Raw genomic sequence first — 22,248 nt, forward strand, 5'->3', positions numbered from 1 at the left:
TCTGTATCCCTTAATTCCCTGAGATATGAAATATCTATCATAGTCTTAAATGTGTTCAACAATGGAGCATCCACAACCCTTTTGGGTGGAGAACTCTAAAGTTTCACAATCCTTTGTGGAAAGTAATTCCCCCTTAGCTCAATCAAACAATACAGCACAGGGACATGATCTTAGGCTCCCCATCCTGTGCCGATCACATTTACCTATCTAACCAACTACTTCTCTCCCTCTATTCCCCGTTTGTTCATATGCCTATCGAGATAAGTCTTAAATGTGGCTAATATAACTGCCTCAACCATCTCATTTGGCAGTGCATTCCAGGCCCCCACCATCCTCTGTGTAAAAAACTTACTTGGAAATCTCCACTGAACCTTTCCTCCCTTATCTTGAACTTGTGCCCCCTTGTAATTGTCATTTCTGCCCTGGGAAAAAGCTTCCAACTGTTCACCCTATCAATACCTCTCATAATTTTATAAACTTTTATCAGGTTGCCCCACAGCTTCTGTCTTTCCAATTAACTAATACACTCCATACCAAGCAACATCCTGGTAAACCTTTTCTGCACTCTCTCCAAAGCCTCCACATCCTTCTATCGTGTGGTGGCCAGAATTGGACACGGTATTCCAAATGAGGCCTAACCAACATTTTATACAACTGTAACATAATTAGCCAACTTTTATACTCCATGCCATCTGATGAAGCAAACATGCTATATGCTTTCTTCGCCACCTTTTCCACCTGCGCTGCCACTTTTAAGGATCTGTGGACCTGTACTTCCAGATCTCTGTGTGTCTATGCTCCTGATTGTTTTGCCTTTTTTTATTGCTCCCACCTGAATTGGATCTACTGAAATGCATCACCTTGCATTTGTCCAGATTAAATTCCATCTGCCATTTCTCTACCCAATTTTCCAGTCTATCTATATCCTGCCAGGTGTTAGACTTGAAGGTAGGTGAGCACTTTGGTGATGGTGACCACAATTCGGTTATGTTTACCTTATTGATGGGAAGGGATAGGTATATACCAAAGGGCAGAAGTTATAGCTGGGGGAAAGTAATTATGAGGCTATTAGGCGAGATTTAGGATACATAGGGTGGAGTAGGAAATTGCAGGGGCTGGGAACATCTGAAATGTGGAGCTTATTCAAGGAGCAGCTACTGCGAGTCCTTGATAAATATGTACCTGTCAGGCAGGGAGGAAGTGGTCGAGCGAGGGAACCGTGGCGTACTAAGGAAGTTAAATCTCTGGTGAAGAGGAAGAAGGAGGCTTATGTAAAGATGAGACGTGAAGGCTCAGTTAGGGCACTGGAGAGTTATAAATTAGCCAGGAAGGAGCTAAAGAGAGAGTTAAGAAGAGCTAGAAGAGGACATGAGAAGACTTTGGCGGATAGGATCAAGGAAAATCCTAAAGCTTTCTACAGGTATGTCAAGAATAAAAGATTGGTTAGGGCAAGATTAGGGCCAGTCAGAGACAGCAGTGGGAAGTTGTGCGTGGAGCCTGAAGAGATAGGAGAGGCACTGAATGAGTATTTTTCGACAGTACTCACACAGGAAAAAGTCAGTGTAGTCGAGGAGAATAGTGCGTTACCAGGTAGTAGACTAGACAGGATTGAGGTACATAAGGAGGAGGTGTTGGCAATTCTTGAGAGCGTGAAAATAGATAAGTCCCCTGGGCCGGTTGGGATTTACCCTCGGATTCTCTGGGAGGCTAGGGAGGAGATTGCAGAGCCTTTGGCTCTGATCATGTCGTCATTGGCTTCAGGTATAGTGCTGGAAGACTGGAGGATAGCACATGTTGTCCCCTTGTTCAAGAAGGGGAGTAGAGACCATCCTGGGAATTATAGACCAGTGAGCCTTACTTCTGTTGTGGGCAAAGTTTTGGAAAGAATTATAAGGGATAGGATTTATAATCATCTAGGAGGGAAATAAATTGATTAGGGATAGTCAACATGGTTTTGTGAAGGGTAGGTCATGCCTCACAAACCTTATCGAGTTTTTTGAAAAGGTGACCAAAGAGGTGGAGAAGGGTAAGGCAGTTGATGTGTGTATATGGATTTTAGCAAAGCGTTTGATAAGGTTCCCCATGGTAGGCTATTGCAGAAAATGCAGAAGCATGGGATTGAGGGTGATTTAGCAGTTTGGATCAGGAATTGGCTAGCTGATGGAAGACAGAGGATTGTGGTTGATGGGAAATATTCAACCTGGAGTTCAGTTACAAGTGGTGTACCTCAAGGATCTGTTTTGGGGCCACTGCTGTTTGTCATTTTTATAAATGACCTAGATGAGGGTGTAGAAGGATGGATTAGTAAATTTGCTGACGACACCAAAGTTGGAGGAGTTGTAGATAGTGAGGATGGATGTTACAGTTTGCAGAGGGACACAGATAAGCTGCAGAGCTGGGCCGAGAGGTGGCAGATGGAGTTTGGAAAAGTGTGAGGTGATTCACTTTGGTAAGAATAACAGGAATACAGAATATAGGGCTAATGGAAGGACTCTTAGTAGTGTTGACGAGCAGAGAGATCTCAGGGTACATGTGCATAGCTCCCTGAAAGTTGGCACCCAGGTTGATAAGGTTGTTAAGAAGGCGTACGGTATGTTGGCTTTCATTGGTAGAGGGATTGAATTTCGGAGCCGTGAGGTCATGTTACAACTGTACAAAACTCTGGTGCAGCCGCACTCGGAGTATTGCGTACAGTTCTGGTCGCCGCATTATAAGAAAGATGTGGAGGCATTGGAAAGGGTGCAGAGGAGGTTTACCAGGATGTTGCCTGGTATGGTGGGAAGGTCTTATGAGGAAAGGCTGAGGGACTTGAGGTTATTTTCATTGGAGAGAAGAAGGTTACAAGGTGACCTGATTGAGGCATACAAGATGATCAAAGGATTGGATAGGGTGGACAGCGAGAGCCTTTTACCTCGGATGATGATGGCTAACACAAGGGGACGTAGCTTTAAATTAAGGGGTGGTAATTATAGGACGGATGTCAGAGGTAGGTTCTTTACTCAGAGGGTAGTAAGGGCGTGGAATGCCCTGCCTGCAGCAGTTGTGGACTCGCCAACTTTAAGGGCGTTCAAATGGTCAGTGGATAGGCATATGGATAACATTGGAATAGTTTAGGTTAGAGGGTCATTAGATTGGTCCCACTGGTTGGCGCAACATTGAGGGCCGAAGGGCCTGTACTGCGTTGTAATGTTCTATGCTGTATTCTGACAATCTTCATCACTAACCACAACTCCGTCAATCTTAGTGTCATCTGCAAACTTGCTAATCAGACCAGCTACGTTTTCTTCCAAGTCATTTATACATATTGCAAACAGCAGAGGTCCCAGCACTAGTTACAGACCTTCATTCAGAAAAGCACCCTTCCACCACTACCCTTTGTCTTCTATGGCTAAGCCAGTTCTGAATCCATGTAGCTAATTCACCCCAATCCAAGATTGTGAGATTCAATCTTTTGCACCAGCCTGCCATGAGGAATCTTGTCGAATGCCTTATTAAAGTCCACGTAGGTAATATCCAAGCCCTTCCCTTATCAATCATTTTTGTCACCTTCTCAAAAAGCTCAATTAATTAGCGAGAGATGACCTAAATGATTGCGCCCTCCCTTAACGTCTGCCCCTATATTTCAGACTCCCAAACCAGCAGAAACAATCGCTCAGCATCTAGCTATCAAATTCCTTCAGAATTTTGGAGGTTTTAGTGAAATCACTTTTCATTCTTCTGAATTCCTAAGGATATAAGCCTAATTTACTCAGTCTCTCATCATAGGACAACTGTTTCCTCCTAGGGACCAATAAAGTGAAACTTTGTGTATTGCTTCCAATGGAAGCATATCTTTCCTTCCCAAAACTGCACATAGTATTCCAGATGAGGTGTCACCAAATTCCAGTACAATTGCAGCAAGACTTTATTATTTTATTCCACACCCCTTGCATTAAAGATCAACGTGCCATTTGCCTTCCTAATTGCTTGCTATGCCTGTGTACTAAACTTCTGCATTCCTTGAACAGGCACAGCTAAGTCTCATTAGACAAAAGTTATGGCTCCATGGTGTTCAATGTCACAAAGTGATTGCCTGCTGGAATTACAAGGCTTTGAAGCACACATATCTAATCTTGAAAATTCTACTGAAACTTCCAATCTCCAGAACTACTTGGGGCCTGCATCAAAAGTGTCCCCACAGGCCCCACCATAGTCAAGGAGGACATGCCCCATTTTTATGGCACTAGTTGCTATAAAAATTGACAGGCCAGGAATAAGGTTAAGTGGATGGGACTTGGGCTGTTGGATGGCTGTGGGGGTAGGGGTGAGGGAGGGGTGTTGGGGGTAGGTCAAGGAGGGTCAGAGATTATCAGGTTGGTGGGGGTTGGATATTGGGAGCAGGACCAGGGATCAGGTCAGAGATGAGAGTCAGGCCCACATGTTGTCAGGGGCAGCAAGGTCCTGTGCCAGTTGGTGGTTAGGGAATCCCCTGGGCGGTTGTAAGCATGGAGGGAATCTTGTGTGGGGATTGGTCTGGGCGTTTAAATTAATTAGACAGAAGTAATAAGTGATTTAATTTCTAAACCTTTCAGAGTGACTATTCATGTAACACTAGAAGGAACATCCGAATTTAAATTGCTTTGTCAAGAGGTTCCCAGTGTAGCCCAGGGGAATTTAGCACTTCAGGTAAATTTTGGGAAATGCTTCCTGGGAACTTCTGAGAGGGATTCCCCAGTGCATCTTTGGAATACCCATCAAATTCCGAGACTAGGGAGCCTGGAAGTTACCATTCTTGCAAGGAACAAAGATAGTCACTGAAGCCCCTGTTTACAACAATGCCACAAAGTAGAAATGGTTGAGAGCTTAATGCTTCTAGGTGTCCAGATCATCAACAATCTGTCGTAGTCCTTCCATGCCAATGCTATAGTTAAGAAAACCCACCAATGCCTCTACTTTTTCAGGAGACAAAGGAAATTTGACTCAAGAACTACTTCTTCCCTGTTGCCAGACTTTTGAATAGACTTACCTTATATTAAGTTGATCTTTCTCTACACCCTACCTATGACTGTAACACTACATTCTGCACTCTGTTGTTTCCTTCTCTATGAGTGGCATGCTTTGTCAATATAGCGTGCAAGAAACAAGACTTTTCATTGCATACCAATATATGTGACACTAATAAATCAATGAAATCAAAGGATTTTACGAGGGGAGTGAGTGTGGGGAGAAGTCATATTCTCAGGGCCAGCAAGAGTTAATGGACACCAACTAGATCGTTCCTGGGTGATTTTCTCAGTCAAAATCCTGAAGTGGCAATGCTAACTGCAGTGGCCCCAAAACAGCCTTGGCTGAAATCAGCAAACTCTTGCTGACTGGGTATCAAATCTGGAACCTTTCATGTATTAATGGCTTTGTTACTCATTGAATAACATGCTGACCCACTGGGGAGCTAGACATGCAACTTTTATTGCTTTGTTATGGTCAATAATTATTGTATTGGGGTGAGATGTGCAAAATAGTCAGACATACATCTTTTGACATAATCAATGCAACATATAAATCAGTATACAAATAAAGATATTTCTCCTAGCCAATTCAGTGTTTAAAATAATTTAAGGATCTTCAAAGTTCCTCCTCCATCCACCATCTTTTTCTACCACTATCTGCTGATGACCTTTCTATAGCTTGATTTAAACTTAAAGATGACTTTTGCATCCTGGCTTTCATTTCTGGTTTATTTTTAGTGGTCTTCTTGTTTTGGTCATTTTTGGTTCGACTACAGTATCTCCGTTCCATTGGAAGTGGGAAAAATCCTTCATGTTTCCTTTTTGGAACAAATTTGAAAGCCTCAAGCCAGCTGCCGGTTTCTTTCACAGTCAACAAGATGCTGATCATTTGGTTCAATGTAAGGTTTTTTGCACCACAGTCCCACCTCAAATACTCATCCAAAGGAAGGCGTGCAGTTGCCAACTTTAAACGTTTTGCATTTGCATGCGACAATCCTGTCTGAATTGACTTATCGACAAGTGATCCAATGATGTAGATTTTATCATGCTGAAAAGTCTTTAATACGTGAGGTGAATCTGCGGTTAAATACACAAGCTTGTCTTTGGGAAAAATGTCAACGTATGACTTTTCTGTTACTGTTATCAAAAGTCTATCCCAGGCATCACCATAACGTTTTAAAAGTTCCTTCTGGTATGACCCCTCTGGGCTAAGGTTACAGAAATGCAAGTGAAATGGATCCAAAGATCTTCTATTGAATCCCTCACACTCCAGTAACTGAGAGATAGTGTTCTCCATTTCTCGACGGGCCATGTAGCTTTCATAGCTCATGTCAAATACCAGTGGCTGACCAAACATCATAGATTGTGCAGCCCTCCAATTGTACAATGCGTCAAAAGAACGTTGCCAGAATTGTAAGAGAAACGTGTTCTTTAATGCAATTCCTTCCTCGTTTTCCTTTCGAAGATCCTTTGCTCCTTCTTGTTTTAATTTTCGTTTTTCTTTTGTAGCTTTCTTTTTGTCTTCTTTGATTGCTAGATACTTAAGGTATTTTTTCTTTGCTGATTTGGAAGGTAGTTTGTGAACTGTGCTCAGTTCTTCCTTAGTTATGTCCTCTGGCACAGTTTTCCCAGCTAATCGCCACATTTGAACCATTTCTCTAGTAGCAACAAGGAATGAATCCTCAAGATCTTCTGAGGGGAGTGGTTTAGGAGCTTCAGTTGCATTTTCTCTCATGATAGTCTTCCAGATATCCAAATCTAGTTTATCAGGGTTGACTTTGTTTCCTTCATTCTTTACACACGGTGTCAAAATTAGTGTCCTGTGGTGTTGTATCAATTGGCAGCTGGCCAAAGGCACTTTATTCTTCACCTGAATCTTTAATTGTGTGTAATGCCGACCAGGACTTTGCATAAGACGGGTAACACGGAGCCACATATTATATTCAGATAAAAAATTGCTGGAGTCCAAATAATCTCCAAAAATGTTTGAATAAATCCAAGGCAATATTAGAACCTGTAATTAGATTTTTAAAAGAGTGTTAGAAGAATTATGAAAGGGTATTTCCAAATCAAATGTTCTTGCTGAATGTCTTTGGAACAAAACGTAGAGTTCCTCATTTTCTCAAAACCATAGATGAATAAATGGCTGAGCACAGGAATCAATTCTAGCTAGCACACTTTTTCACCCTCCCAATTTTCTCCAGTCCTCGCTTGGTGACTCTAATATATGCTGGAATAGAGCTTAAAGGGTGCCAGATGATAACTCATTGAAAATGGACATATTTCACTGAAGGTAAGTCATCACTGAGCCTGACTCTTTTCTCACCCAATGTTTACTGATACTTTCCAATGGGAGCCACTGGACTTCGAAGAGCCCTTAATTGATTTCCTTTTCGCCTCAGACCAGGGGATTGAATCATTTGTAGCACCCCAACTGTAGAACTGGTGCAAACACTAGGCAAACTATGTGGAAGCCCAGTGCAACAAAATCTGGGAGGTGTGGGGTAGTGACAAAAAAAATGAATGAACTTTTCATTAAGCTATATACTGCTGCAGGGCATTCTTCTACTTTGTGCTATCCTTAGTCAAATACTGCCTTAATTTCACAGGCAGCCACGGTACTGTGGCAGATAGTTCTTGCATCTACGTCTTTGTCAAGGCCAGGGACGAAAGTAACAATCTTCTTCCCAATACGGATATATTGCAGTCCCCCCTTCCCACCTGTTAGTGCATCACCAGGAAGTAGCACGCCCAGAATATATCACATTGACCTTGAACTTTTGCAGCGATATTAATGTAAAAATGTTTGTTCAAAAGCTTCTAGTTTAACTGGATGTTAATTTGTTTATGAAATTGTACCTCAGTGAGGAGTGAAATGAGTGCTGTTAGGAGGAGAGGGAAAATGTGAAAATATAAATTTTAAAAACTTCTACTTCCTGGAAAATATAGTTTGTGTGAACAGATAATCTATATAAACATATTTATACAAAAATAATTAACGACAGTTTAGGGGATGAGAATCTGTTCAGGATCTCACCAAACCTGCCAGCCAGGTAGGTTGTGGTACTTTGCAACAACTTTACAGCTAACCGTTTAATGCCCAATTTGCACACTTGTTAATTACACTGCTGTTTAATCTAAACCCGGGAAAGGTTAGTGACAAATGATTAATTGGCAACGTGACCGCAGACATGAAAGGCCCTACACCGGGTTTTGTTGTGTTTCTTTTCTTCTTTTACAATTTAAGACAGTTCAGGCAGATTTCAGTCCAAATGGTTACAAAGCAAATTGAAATTTCTATTCCCTGCAGTCCCCGCTGAGACTTCTATTAACTGAAAGGTTTCCTGAGTAATTACGCAAAAATCAATGAACCTTCGGTGAGAATCACAATTCATTAACACTGCAGTCTAATTTGGGTCAGTGTCATCTGAATTTTTCCAAAGGTCAATGGTTCTGCACCACTTTCTTACTACTACACAGTACCCAGACAAGGCTATGTATGAATAAGCTAATCGCTGATAGTTCTAAATTCTAACTTCAGTTTTGGGAATGAAAGATCTAGATCTACAGATATACACATTTCCTGATATTTATATAGATTTTTATGTATTCACATCATCATATTCATCAAAATTTCACGTTATATTCCTCATTCTGTTTAGGCAGCAGTTCTACAAATTTGTAATTTAATCCAGCCCACTCTAATGGAATGATTATTTATCATGTAAATTGTGAATAAAATCATCTTACAGATAGTTTCCTGGAACAGTGGATGTTGGAGCCGACGAGGGAGAGAGCTATCTTGGATCTCGTGCTATGTAATGAGGCGGGTAGAATTAGGGACCTTGCGGTGAAGGATCCTCTTGGGGAGAGTGGTCATTGTATGGTGGAGTTTCTGGTGCAGATGGAGGAGGAGAAAGTGGGTACCCAGACACGCGTACTTTGTTTGAATAAAGGGGAGTATGGTAGGATGAGAGAAGAATTGGCGAATGTGGACTGGGGGAGCGCGTTGGAGGGAGGGTCTGCTGAGGAGCAGTGGAGGATCTTTAAGGAGATCTTTCTTGGTGCTCAGCGGAAATTTATTCCGATGGTCAAAAAGGACAGTAGGAGGAGAGGTAATAAGCCGTGGATAACGAAGGAGGTGAAGGAAAGTGTTAAATTAAAAGCGGAGGAATTTAGAGTAGCTAAGAGTAGTGGGCGAGAAGAGGATTGGGAGAGGTTTAAATGTCAACAAAGATTGACAAAGAAGTTGATAAAGAAGGGTAGGAGAAACTATGAAGCTGGGCTAGCGCTTAATATAAAAAAGGATAGCAAGAGTTTTTATAAATATATAAAAAGAGGCTGGCTAGGGTGAACGTTGGTCCTTTAGAGGATGAGAAAGGGGACCTAGTGGTAGGGGATGGGGATATGGCTAAGGTATTGAATAACTTTTTTGTTTCTGTCTTCACGGAAGAGGACGTGAAGAATTTGCCGGGTGTTAGTGATGGAAAGGTGGTAGGACTGGAGGGTCTTAATGACATTACTGTTACTAGAGAGGCGGTGCTCGACAGACTGGAGGGGCTGATTGTGGACATGTCCCCAGGACCGGATGGAATGCATCCGAGGGTTCTGAAAGAAATGGCGGAGGTGATAGTGGATGCCTTGGTGGTTATGTTCCAGACGTCGCTGGATTCCGGGGAAGTGCTGGAGGATTGGAAAACGGCTAATGTTACGCCGTTGTTTAAGAAGGGTGCCAGGCAAAAGGCGGGGAATTATAGGCCGGTTAGTTTAACGTCTGTGGTAGGTAAAATGTTAGAATCCGTCATTAAGGAGGAAATTGCGAGGCATCTTGAAGGGAATTGCTTGATAGAGCAGACGCAGCACGGTTTCATTGAAGGGAAGTCGTGTCTGACAAATTTACTGGAGTTCTATGAGGATGTATCTAGGGCGGTGGATAGAGGAGAGCCGGTGGATGTGGTCTTTCTGGATTTTCAGAAGGCGTTTGACAAAGTACCTCACAAGAGGTTATTGCAGAAGGTCGAGGGACATGGAGTTGGGGGTAGGGTGTTAACGTGGATAGAGGATTGGTTGTCAAATAGGAGGCAGAGAGTGGGGGTCAATGGGTGCTATTCGGATTGGCGGATGGTGACTAGTGGAGTGCCCCAGGGGTCGGTGCTGGGGCCTCAGCTTTTTACCAGTTATATAGATGATCTGGAGGAGGGAACCAAGTGTAGGGTGTCGAAATTTGCTGATGACACCAAGATTGGGGGAACGGCAAATTGTGCAGAGGGTGTGGAGAGTCTGCAGAAGGATCTAGATAGGCTGGGCGAATGGGCCAGGAAATGGCAAATGGAATTTAATGTTGGCAAGTGTGAGGTGGTCCACTTTGGTAGGAAGAATGGTAGGAAGGACTATTACTTACGTGGCGAAAAACTGCAGCAGGCGACGGTGCAGAGGGACCTCGGGGTCCTTGTGCATGAGTCGCAAAAACCCAGCTTGCAGGTGCAGCATGTGGTCAGGAAGGCGAATGGGATGCTGGCCTTCATAGCGAGGGGGATTGAATATAAAAGTAGGGAGGTCTTGCTGCAGCTGTATAGGGCATTGGTGAGGCCGCAGCTGGAGTACTGTGTGCAGTTTTGGGCACCGCACCTGCGCAAAGATATTTTGGCCTTGGAGGGAGTGCAGAGGAGGTTTACTAGGCTGATACCAGAGTTGAGGGGGTTGAGCTATGAGGAGAGGCTGAATAAACTAGGCTTGTACTCGTTAGAGTTTAGAAGAATGAGGGGAGATCTCATTGAGACGTATAAGATGATGACTGGGATGGATAGGATAGAGGTGGAGAGACTCTTCCCGCTCAAAAAAAGACAGTAGGACTAGGTGGCACAGCCTCAAGATAAAGGGGGGGGCGGTTTAGAACAGATTTGAGGAGGAACTTCTTCACTCAAAGGGTGGTGAATCTCTGGAATTCTCTGCCCGTTGAAGTGGTGGAGGCTGCCTCGCTAAATATTTTTAAGACGCGGGTTGATGGGTTTTTGATACGAGAGGGGATTAAGGGTTATGGGGAGAGGGCGGGAAAGTGGAACTGAACCACGACAGATCAGCCATGATCTTATTGAATGGCGGGGCAGGCTCGAAGGGCTAGATGGCCTACTCTTGCTCCTATTTCTTATGTTCTTAAATCATCAGGAACAGATAATATCACATTATGTGAGCCCATTTCACATTATAACATTCATTTTTGTAAGTTAATGGAGGCGAGTTGGGAACAATGGGGTTGAAGCTTTGCTCAGGCCCTGCAGAGATGAGAACTCAGTGAGGAACTGGATTCTGGAGGTGGTGATATATAAGAGAGAAATGCTTGGAGAATTTTTTCATATTCCTGTCAATTAATATTGCTGTGCCTCATTATGTGTGGCATTTGAATTTTAATTAACACAAAAGAAATTAAGCAAACTATAGAAACATAGAAAATAGGAGTAGGTCATTTGACCCTTCAAGCCAGTTTCCCCCATTGAGTTCAATCATGTTTGATCCTCTATTCCAATGCCATATCGCAGAATCAGAGAATTGCTATGCGGCAAAGGAGACCATTTGGCCCATCATGTCTGCACCAGCTCTTCAAACTAGCTTCATGGCTTAGTGCCATTTCTTACCGCTCAAAAAAGACAATAGGACTAGGGGGCACAGCCTCAAGATAAAAGGGGGGCGGTTTAGAACGGAGTTGAGGAGGAACTTCTTCACTCAAAGGGTGGTGAATCTCTGGAATTCTCTGCCCGTTGAAGTGGTGGAGGCTGCCTCGCTAAATATTTTTAAGACGCGGGTTGATGGGTTTTTGATAGGAGAGGGGATTAAGGGTTATGGGGAGAGGGCGGGAAAGTGGAACTGAGCAGCGACAGATCAGCCATGATCTTATTGAATGGCGGGGCAGGCTCGAAGGGCTGGATGGCCTACTCCTGCTCCTATTTCTTATGTTCTTATGCCATTCCCCTGTCTTTTCCCTATACCCCTGCACATTTTTTTGAATAGAAACATCATCCAATGTCCTCCTGAATGCTTCAATTAAATCTGCCTCCACCACACTTGCAGGTAGTGCATTCCAGACCTTAACCACCCATCTGAAAAAGCTTTTTCCTCACAACACATTTGCTTTTTTTGCAAATTGCTTCAACTCTATTCTTGAATGTGCTCTCCCCATCTCCTTTGACACTCTGAGTCTAGAAATCTTATTTTTATTTATTTGTGTCACAAGTAGGATTACATTAACACTGCAATGATGTTACCGTGAAAATCCCCTAGTCACCACAGTCCAGTACCTGTTCGGATGTACTATGAGAGAATTTAGCATGGCCAATGCACCTAACCAGCACATCTTTCGGACAGTGGGAGGAAACCAGACCACCTGGAGGAAACCCACGTGGACATGGGGAGACCGTGCAAGCTCTGCACAGACAGTAACCCAAGTGAGGAATCAAACCTGGGTCCTCGGTGCTGTGCCACCATGTTGCACATGGCTTCCAGAATTGCACAAGTCCACCATCCTCTGAGTGAAGAAGTCTCTCCTCACCTCGATCCTTCATGGCCCACCCCAGGGCCCACCCTGAGACCCCTTATTTACCGGAGGAAACCACCAGCCAGACTGCCCAGCCCTGTCAGAATTTTACACCTTTCAATCTCTCCCCCACTCAACAAAAAAATTGCGCTATTAGGAATAGAAAGAATGCACCCAAACTGTAAAAAAAAAGAGGTCCTGGTTAGGGGTTTAGAAGGTGGCTCCTCCCCACCCCCCCCCCCCCCCCACACACACACACACACACACACACACAGAGGCCTGAGGACCGGATCTCATTCAGTGAAACTGGAGCTGCCTCACGTGGAGGAAAGCTCAAGGCCTCATTCCATATCCCCATTGCACAGGCAAAAATGTACAGCACACCCATCAAACCGGGCACCACTATAATACATACATATCTCTCATATGTTAATAATAACCTCTTTAACACGGCAAACGTCGAGGAGGAACCATTTAATCGCGTCCTTGACGTAAGGTGAGGATCTTCTCTGCGCCGGGTGCTGCTGGGGGAATGATTTGGGGGTCGGTTTACATCCGGTGCGTCGCTGTCTCTCTTCCCCCTCAGCCTCTCCCCCTCGCTCCGACTGGCCTTCCCCCTGAGGCGCGGAGAAGATGAGCTTCTTGTTGCCCAAGTTACAGACGAAGAAAGAGGTTGACCACATTATAAAGACGGTGGCGGAGAGGGTGCTGGTGCTGCGCTTTGGCCGCGACCAGGACACCGTGTGCTTGCAACTGGACGAAATTGTAAGAGACGCTGGCTGCACAAACCCTGCCTCACTTGTTTTTTTTTGAAAATTATGTTCAAATGATCAGGTTTCACTGTCAGCGGGGGAAAAATACACTATAATCAGCTCGGGGAACTCGGTGGCACAGCGGTTCGCACTGCTGCCCCAGGGACCCGGCTTCGAGTCCCGACTTGTTTTTGATTTGATTTATTATTGTCATATGTATTGACATACAGTGAAAGAGTGTTTCTTGTGCGCTATACAGACAAAACATACCGTTCGTAGAGAAGGAAAGGAGAGAGTGCAGAATGTAGTGTTGTAATAATAGCTAGGGTGTAGAGAAGGATCAACTTAGTGCAAGGGAAGTCCATTCAAAAGACTGACAGCAGCAGGGAAGAAGCTGTTCTTGAGTTGGTTGGTACGTGACCTCAGACTTTCATATCTTTTTCCCGAAGGAAGGTGGAAGAGAGAATGTCTGGGGTGCGTGAGGTCCATAATTATGTTGGCTATGTTGCCAAGGCCGTGGGAAGTGTAGACAGAGTCAGTGGATGTGAAGCTGGTTTGCATGATGGATTGGGCTACATTCATGAATTTTTGTAGATCTATGCAGTCTTGGGCAGAGCAGGAGCCATACCAAGCTGTGATATAACCAGAAAGAATGTTTTCTGTGGTGTATCTGTAAAAATTAGTCAGAGTCATAACTGACAAGCCAAATTTCCTTAGTCTTCTGAGAAAGTTGAGGTGTTGGTGAGTTTTCTTGGGTCACTGTCTGTGTAGAGTTTGCACACTCTTCCTGTGTCTGCGTGGGTTTCCTCTGGGTGCACCAGTTTCCTCCCACAGTCCAAAGATGTACAGGTTAGATTGATTGGCCATGCTAATTTGACCCTGAGTGTCAGGGCGATTAGGAGCTTTTGGAGCACTGCTCCTTCATCAGATGAGTGGAGAGGTGGGTTTCACAAACACAGCTTTATAGATAGAGACACAATTGTAAGATAATGATTTGAATGCGAGTCTTTACAGGTACAGACAGTGCAAGTAGAGAGAGGGATAATCACAGGTTAAAATGGTGTGAATTGTCTTGAGCCAGGATAGTTAGTAGGATTTTGCAAACTCAGGCCAAATGGTGGGGACTACACGTAGTATGACATGAAGATCCCGGTTGAGGCCATCCTCGTACGTGCAACCACGACACCACACAACCCTGCCGTGGCAATCTCTGCAAATATGAACCGGATCATCAATATGGATACCACTATCACACAAAAGAACACCACCCATCAGGCATATGGTACCATACTCGTACAACTTGGCCAGTGTTGTCCATTTCACGCTGCAGGAAAGAATGTCTCAAGGTGTTGTACGTTGGTGAGATCATGTAGATGCTATGACAACGGATGAATAGATACTGCTCGACAGTCACCTGGCAGGAGTGTTCCCTTCCTGTCAGGGAACACTTCAGCAGTCAAGGGCATTCAGCCTCCGATCTTTGAGTAAGCGTTCTCCAATGCAGTCTTCAAGACACACGACAACGCAGAATCATCGAGCAGTAACTGATAGCCAAGTTCCGCATGCATGAGGATGACCTCAACCAGGATCTTAGGTTCATGTCACACTACATGTAACCCTCACAATTTGGTTTGGGCTTGCAAAATCCTACTAACTGTCCTGGCTTGAGACGATTCACACCTCTTTAACCTGTGATTATCCCTCTCTCCACTTGCAGTGTCTACACCTGTAAAGACTTCCAATATCTGTGACGGCTCACATTCCAATCATTTTCTTGCAGTTGTGTCTCTGTCTATAAACACTGGGTTTGTAAAACCTACCTCTACTCTGACCTGATGAAGGAGCAGCACTCCAAAAGTTTGTGATTCCAAATAAATCTGTTGGTCTTTAACCTGGTGTTGTGAGACTTCTTACTGTGCCTACCCCAGTCCAGTGCTGGCATCTCCACATCAGGGGATTCACAGGGTAAACACCTGGGGTTACAGGGATAGGGCCTGGGTGGGATTGCTGTCGGTGCAGGCTGAACGGGCCGAGTGGTCTCCTTCTGCACAGTAGGGATTCTATGATTAACTCTGAACGTTTTAATCACAAAATTGTAGGTTTGCACCCGGCCCTCGAATTGAGTGTTGTGAATGTGTAAACTTAGTCGGTGACGTTCTGGCTGGGAGAATGCAGTAGATATTATCTATCCACTCTTAATGAAAAATGACACCATTCCTCAACACGCAGAATGCACCATAACACTACCATGTGGTTATTTTGTATGGTACTGTTGGAAGCGAAATGTTTGTTTACAACAGACACTGGATATCAGACTCGGTTTTTTGTGAAACAAAAACAGAAAATGCTGGAAAATCTCAGCAGATCTGACAGCATCTGTGGCGAGAGAATGGAGCCAATGTTTTGAGTCAGGATGATCTTCGTTAGAGCTGTTACTTTTAAAGCTCCGCAGTGCTTTGCTGTGGTTAGATGTTTGAACTGTTACCCGTATTCTAACTTGTACAAAATCCTGTTCACCCATTGCCCTGGTGCTTCCTGACCTCAAATTTAAAGTGTTACTTTTTTTTTCAAATCCTTCCACAACTTTGCTCCTTCCAATCCCTGTAACCTCTTATAGTCCTACAATTCATTAGGTCCCAATGCTGCTCCGCTTCTGGCCTTTTATGCATCTCTGATTTTAATCCCTTCACTATTGGCATCTGTGTCTTCAGTTGCCTGGATCCTATGCTAGAATTCCTACCCTTAACTTCTCTGCCTCTCCACGTCTCTGTGTCCTCTTTTGAGATGCTCCTTAAAATCTTCCTTTCTGACCAAAGTTTGGGCCAGCTGCCCTCGCATCTCATGTCACTTGATGTCAAATTTGACAACGCTCAATATTGGGGCATTTTACTACATTGTAGTGCTCTATAAATGCGAATTGTAATGCAAATATTGAGCAAGAATTTGCTGTAAAAATCCATATAAAAGTGTTTTCTTTACTTTGACTTGCATGTTTAATTTGAAACATAAATAATAGGAGCAGGAGTAGATCACTTGGACCTTTGGGCCTGCTCCATCATTCAACGTAATCATGGCTGATCCTCTATCTCAATGCCATAATGCCGTGCTCTCCCAATACCCCTTAGCACCATTGAAGTCTAGAAATCTCTTTGTTCCTTAAATGTATTCAGCAACTTGACTTGCACAGCCTTCTGTGATAGGGAACAGGTTCACCATTCTCCTCATCTCAGTCCTAACTGGCTGACCCCATATCCTGAGACTATGAACCCTTTTCCTAGGCCAAAACTGCAGACAAGGCTCCAGGTTCACACACACTACCCCTGGTTTAAGTTTTTAAATCTTTTGTAAAGATTAAAAGTATGAACACCCACTTGGGCAAAGTGTGCTGATTAAATTGTGCTTCAGCGAGCAATCAACATCTTTTTACAGGAGGAGGAAATTTACAAGACAGAGATATTAACATGTCATCATATACCAATGTCAACTGAGATATCCACCAAACACCACAAAAACTCACTGAAAATAAATAAAACTATTGTCAATAGAACAGCAAAATACATCATGTAAATTACTTGAAAAGTGATTGTTCAGAGACTGACCTTTTCAAGATTTGATCTTTTAATTCCTAAACTCCTAACTAAATCTGTCCTGGGGTTCTGTTGGGCAAATTACAAATTAAGGTACAATAATCTCATTTATAAAATCTACAAATTTTATCCATATTTATAAATCACAGTTTGTAAATCATTTGGCCAGAAGTGAAATTATTCCCTTAAAGTACAATCAGCAAGTGAAAAAGTCTGTGAATTGCTTATTCTCAAAAAACAGTCTATTGCCTTTTCGGGGCAATTCTGTGAAGCAATTTTTGATGAAAAGTTTTGATAATGTTTGAAGCTACTTTGTACTTCAGTCCTTTGCATTCCTGACTCTCGATACCTTCTTGTCCTTTGCTAATATCACAAGGAATTGTTGAAATAAAACGCAAGCTGGGATATTTTTGCTTAGTTGGCAGGTCACCTTAGCTCAAAAGTTGAAATTAGCAATTTGGCTGAAATGCACAAAAGTGAATATCACAAATTTGGATTAATGTTTAGTTTGTGTTGCAAATTAAACTTTGCACCATGATTAAACATCCATATATAAAATTTGTTGTTACAGTTAAAATATATATTTTTCTAGTCATGTACGTTTCGAGCTTTTCTACTGATTACATGTTGTATTCTCCTGATGTTTAAATCTTTGTAAGTTTGTTTACAACAGTTTTCTCTCTGAACTAAAACAGTCAACATCAAGTAAGGTCTCAATGGCAAGTTGATTTTTGTCTTTGTTTCACTAGCTTTCAAAAACTGCTCATGACCTGAGTAAAATGGCAGCTATTTACCTTGTGGATGTGGACAGTGTGCCTATATATACTCGGTACTTTGACATCAGCTACATTCCTTCTACAGTTTTTTTCTTTAATGGTCAACATATGAAAGTCGATTATGGGTAAGATATATTGCTTCAGTTTTAATGTGGATATGCGATACAGTTGCTCTGGTATGTGTGTGGGATTCCAATAAACACTGATTCTTTTGTTATTCCTTGTATTAAATATCTTGTTTAATATAGAATGGCAGAAGCAAAATATTAAGGAGTCATTTGTATCTTTGCTTGCCCTAACAGATGCAAGGCTATCAGTTGAAATTAGTCATATAATAGCACAATTTTTTCAATTGAAAATGTAGCTTAATTTTTTTTATTGTTAACTACTGTCCAGTCCATAAAGCTGAAGCTCATGTTTTACTTATTAGCTGTTAAATTACACTACAAATTGGCAGTGTATGATGTCTTTCACCTTTCCTTAACTTCCACCTTTGATGTCCTTCCTAGTCCTCAGGAAAACCTCTCTTGCTTTCTCTCCCCCCACCACCTCTATCTTTCCCCCTTCTCTCTCTCTCTCTTTCTCTCCCCATCTGCGCTGAAGGAGTGCTGCACTGTCAGAGGTGCTGTCTTTCAATTGAAATGTGAAACCAGGGCCCTATCTGCCTGCTTGGGTGGAATGCAAATGAACATATTACATTGTTTTAAAATAAGAGCTGGGAGAGTTAACCCCAGTGCCCTGGTCAATATTTATTTCTCAATAAACATTACCAACTTACCCCATGTTTCATCACTAAGATTGTTTGTTTGTATCTTGCACGCCTGTAGCATTGTTTGCCTTCCTTGCCACATTTATTGCTGATACCCTCATCCAGCTTATACTTGATTGTCCCAATCTTCTGTAAGATAGCTTTGTATCCTTTGCTTTCCATTCTCCTTAAACGTTAGCTGGTCCCAAACTCTACTCCTCATCATTCACACTAATGTCTCAGATTTAAATTTTGTATCCCTGTGTTTTAATCCAGTCATTGCAGAGCTCATCTCTGTAACCACTCTACCCCAAAATTTTCATTTCTCTGTTTGTAGCCTTAATGTATTCATCTCATCATTGGCAGCTGTGCCTTCAGTTATCTGGGAATTCTCTCCCTAAACCATTCCATCTTTACAGCTGCTTCTCCTTGTTAAAACCCAGTTCTTTGATAATTTTTTTAATCACTTCTTTTAATATCTCTTTCTTTGTCCATTTTTACCCAATTATCCCACTGTGAAGTGATATGGAACATTTTCTAAGATAAAGACACTATATATAAACCTAATTGCTCAACTCCATTGGATTCTTTGAAAGTAAGATTGTGAGTACTTCCAAATTAAGTACTTATGTTCTCTTTATTTTTAGGTCTCCAGATCATACGAAGTTTGTTGGATGTTTCAAAACAAAACAAGACTTCATAGATTTAATTGAAGTTATCTTTCGTGGAGCAATGCGTGGAAAGCTAATAGTACACAGCCCCATTGATCCGAGGAATATCCCAAAGTATGACCTCCTCTATCATGGCATCTAAATGTACTGGCTGTTTGCAAGCACCTCATGGCAAATACTTAAAACAGGATGCAACTTCTACTCATCCATCAGCTGAGGAGTATTGAGATTTGATTGAATATTTAGTCCACAATGTGAATAGACAAGAAACTGCTTGACCAGAGATTTGCAAGAGTCATGATAAATGACTATATATGGAGTGTTCTGATGCTCTATTGCGTGGGATTTCAGTATCCTAAAATGTCACATCTCAGCTCTTTGGCAAGTCTGCCGCCACAAGTTTGCCTTTAAGTTCAACTTTGGAGACGTTATTCATTTGACTGACAATTGTTTTTTTTCCTGATTAGCACTTGGTGGGAATTCTCTCACCCACAAGACCTCTTCCTGGTTCTGTGTTCTCTCTTCTAAAATAACCATGCTATAGTCTATCAACCCTATAAATGAAAAGCAACGGTTCCTAAAAAAGAGGAAAGAAATGCTGTTTCTGCATGACCACACATCACTCCCATACCAAGATATTAGGCAGCTAACCTGCTTCTAAATTCATGCTCCTTGGAGCTCATCTGTGGTTGCATTTGTTTTTTCACCTGTAAAGTTTTGCTTTAGAAGTGGAATAGATCACTTCCTGTACGTGGACTTGGACTTGAACCCACCTCCGAGCACTTTGTGCACTGTTCAAGTGTACAGATGTAATGTGTTATCACATGCCCTTGCTGAATGTGGATTTTTCCCTCAACCCTTCTTTTCTCTCCCAAAAAACACACAGTCCACAAGGTGCCAGTAACTTTGTGACATTGAGAACAAGGCCACTCTACAAGTGTGAACCTACAGGTTCAGAACTATTTAACTGGGGAGATGTTGCATTCTGGTCTGATCTTGGCCTTGTATACTTGTCCCTGTCTGACACGCATGCAAATGTTCTAGCACTTCTCACTGCACAGAAATCATGAACAGCAAGTTGGTGATTTCTTCATTTTGGACACCTTTACTACTGCACTGGCTAGTATCCATTAACCTCAGACTTCCTGTTTGTCAGGCCTACAATAATAGCAACACAGCTTTTTGTGGTTTTGTATTTGATTAAAAAAAAATCTATTCTGTATAACTATAATTATGTTGTGTTCTAACCAACCTGAAATTTTGAAATTATATAGTGTGAAGTACTGCAAATGCTTGAAATCTGAAACACATTTCTTGGATGAAGGGGTTATCTCATAAGGAAAGTTTGGATCTGTATTCACTAGAGTTTAGAAGAACAAAAAGGATGCTGAGGGGACATGACAGGGTGGATGCTGAAAGGATATTTCCCCTTGTGGGATAGCCTAGAGTTAGGGAACATTGTTTAAAGATAAGGGGTCTCCCATTTAAAATGGAGATGAGAGTTCTTTCTTTAGAAGATCTTAAACCAGTGGAATTTACTTCCCCAGGGAGCAGTGGAGGCATTGAATATTTTAAAGGCACAATTAGTTAGATTCTTGACTATCAAAGTGAAAGGGTATAGGAGATCTGCAGGAAAATGGAGTTGAGGCCGCAATCAGATCAGCCATGATTTTATCAAATAACAGAGTAGACTCAAGGAGGCCAAGTAGTCTACTTCTATTCCTAATTCATGTGCAAACAGAAAACACTAGAGACATTTAGCAATTCAAGCAGCACTGAATGAGGAAAACATAAATTAGCTGACATTTCGGGAAGAAAATTATTCCTTGGAATGAAATGTGATACAAATAAACAACATTTAAGAAGGAATGAGAGGAAAAACCATACATACACTGACCCCATATACAGGAAAATATGGTGGATTACCAGTAAATTTATGCAATGGAAACTGGAATTTAGTTAAAATGCAGTACTAATGAGAGAAATAAAAGACATAAACACTTCATCTGAGATAAGGAACAAGTTCTTAACTCAAAAGGTTGTGGATCTTTGGAATTCTCTATCCCAGAGTGCTATATATGCTCAGTTATTGAGTATATTCAAGACAGAGATTGATTTTTTTTTTCAGATGCTAAGGGAATAAAGGAATATGGATATAGTTCAGGATAGTAAAGTTGGGTAGATGGTCAGCTATGATCTTATTGAATGGCTGAGCAAGATAGAAAGGCCTTTTCCTGCTCCATATTGTCATTGAGTATGTGAGAAATGCCCAGGTAGGCAATTTTTAAAAATACTTTCATGGGTTGTGGTTGTGGTTGTGGCTGGCTACATTTGGTCTGTATTTATTGCTCATCTCTAATTGCTGTTGAGAAGGTGGTGGTGAGCTGCTGGCTTGAACTACTGCAGTGTATATGCTGCTGGGAGAGAGTGCCGGGATTTTGACCCAGTGACAGTAAAGGAAGAGCGATATATTTCCAAGTTAGGATGGCGAGTAGCTTGGAGGGGAATTTTTTGGTGATGGTGTTCCCAAATATCAACTGTCCTGTCATAGATGGTAGCGATCATGTGTTTGGAAAGTGTATCAAAGAACTCTTGTTGAGTTCCTGCTATACATCTTGTAGATGATATACATTGTTGCTAATGGTGTGTTAATGGTTAATACACAATGGTTATTGGGTGTTAATGGTTGTTCGAGAACCAGATCAGAAACCCCAAAGTATGTTATGAAGTCAGATCAGACCCCAACACTTTGTGCTATTAAGATGAGGATAGGAAGTTCCATGATGGGTGCAATTCTGACAAACTAGGAAGCTTTTATCAATAAACTCTTTTTCAACCTGCACTGTCAATCACTAATTATTTTGAATGGGGCAATTGTTGCCTCTATATCCAAAATAATGCTGGTTATAATAAGATGTATTTCAGATGAGCTTTTAAAGTGTCAAACAATATTTTGATTTGATTTATTATTGTCACATGCATTAGTATACAGTGAAAAGTAGTGTTTCTTGCGCGCTATACAGACAAAGCAAACTGTTCATAGGGAAGGAAAGGAGAGAGTGCAGAATGTAGTGGAGATTAAGCAACATAGATTCTTCACATACAACTGTTTCAGTTCAGGAAAAATGTAGTGGAGTTTAAGCACTTCAGAGTATAACTAGAATCTTTCTCAGAAGACTAAGGAAATTTGGCATGTCAGCC

The 22,248-nt window shown here is 42.1% G+C and overlaps 2 protein-coding genes across 3 annotated transcripts; one reads left to right on the forward strand and one right to left on the reverse strand.

The window, feature by feature from the left end:
• Positions 1–5,196: 5,196 nt before the first annotated feature.
• trmt10c (tRNA methyltransferase 10C, mitochondrial RNase P subunit) lies at positions 5,197–13,196 on the reverse strand. Of its 2 annotated transcripts, none has more exons than XM_080203497.1 (2): positions 12,954–13,196; positions 5,197–6,999 (listed from the first exon to the last, which is right to left on the reverse strand). In XM_080203497.1, the coding sequence occupies exons 1-2, from the start codon at positions 13,194–13,196 to the stop codon at positions 5,602–5,604; spliced, it is 1,641 nt and encodes a 546-aa protein (XP_080059623.1). In that variant the 3' UTR covers positions 5,197–5,601. The 2 variants fall into 2 exon arrangements, with proteins under 2 accessions (XP_080059623.1, XP_080059625.1); XM_080203499.1 differs by having other exon boundaries at positions 5,198–6,999; positions 12,929–13,009.
• On the forward strand, positions 13,147–21,887 carry txnl4b (thioredoxin-like 4B). The gene is made up of 3 exons (XM_080203500.1): positions 13,147–13,278; positions 17,602–17,753; positions 19,024–21,887. Exons 1-3 carry the CDS (start codon positions 13,147–13,149, stop codon positions 19,187–19,189), a joined length of 450 nt encoding a protein of 149 aa, XP_080059626.1. The 3' UTR covers positions 19,190–21,887.
• The last annotated feature ends 361 nt before the right edge of the window (positions 21,888–22,248 follow it).

This window comes from Carcharhinus amblyrhynchos, chromosome 15 (genome assembly GCF_965287045.1).
Source record: "Carcharhinus amblyrhynchos chromosome 15, sCarAmb.v2.hapA, whole genome shotgun sequence".
Classification (NCBI taxonomy): Eukaryota; Metazoa; Chordata; class Chondrichthyes; order Carcharhiniformes; family Carcharhinidae; genus Carcharhinus; species Carcharhinus amblyrhynchos.

Coding starts and splice junctions, on each gene's coding strand:
- txnl4b (XM_080203500.1), top strand. CDS start 13,147: ATGAGCTTCTTGTTGCCCAAGTTACAGACGAAGAAAGAGGTTGACCAC. Junction 13,279..17,601: donor GCTTGCAACTGGACGAAATT/GTAAGAGACGCT, acceptor TTGTTTCACTAG/CTTTCAAAAACTGCTCATGA. Junction 17,754..19,023: donor CATATGAAAGTCGATTATGG/GTAAGATATATT, acceptor CTTTATTTTTAG/GTCTCCAGATCATACGAAGT.
- trmt10c (XM_080203497.1), bottom strand. CDS start 13,196: ATGTGGTCAACCTCTTTCTTCGTCTGTAACTTGGGCAACAAGAAGCTC. Junction 7,000..12,953: donor ACGTTTGCCGTGTTAAAGAG/GTTATTATTAAC, acceptor ATCTAATTACAG/GTTCTAATATTGCCTTGGAT.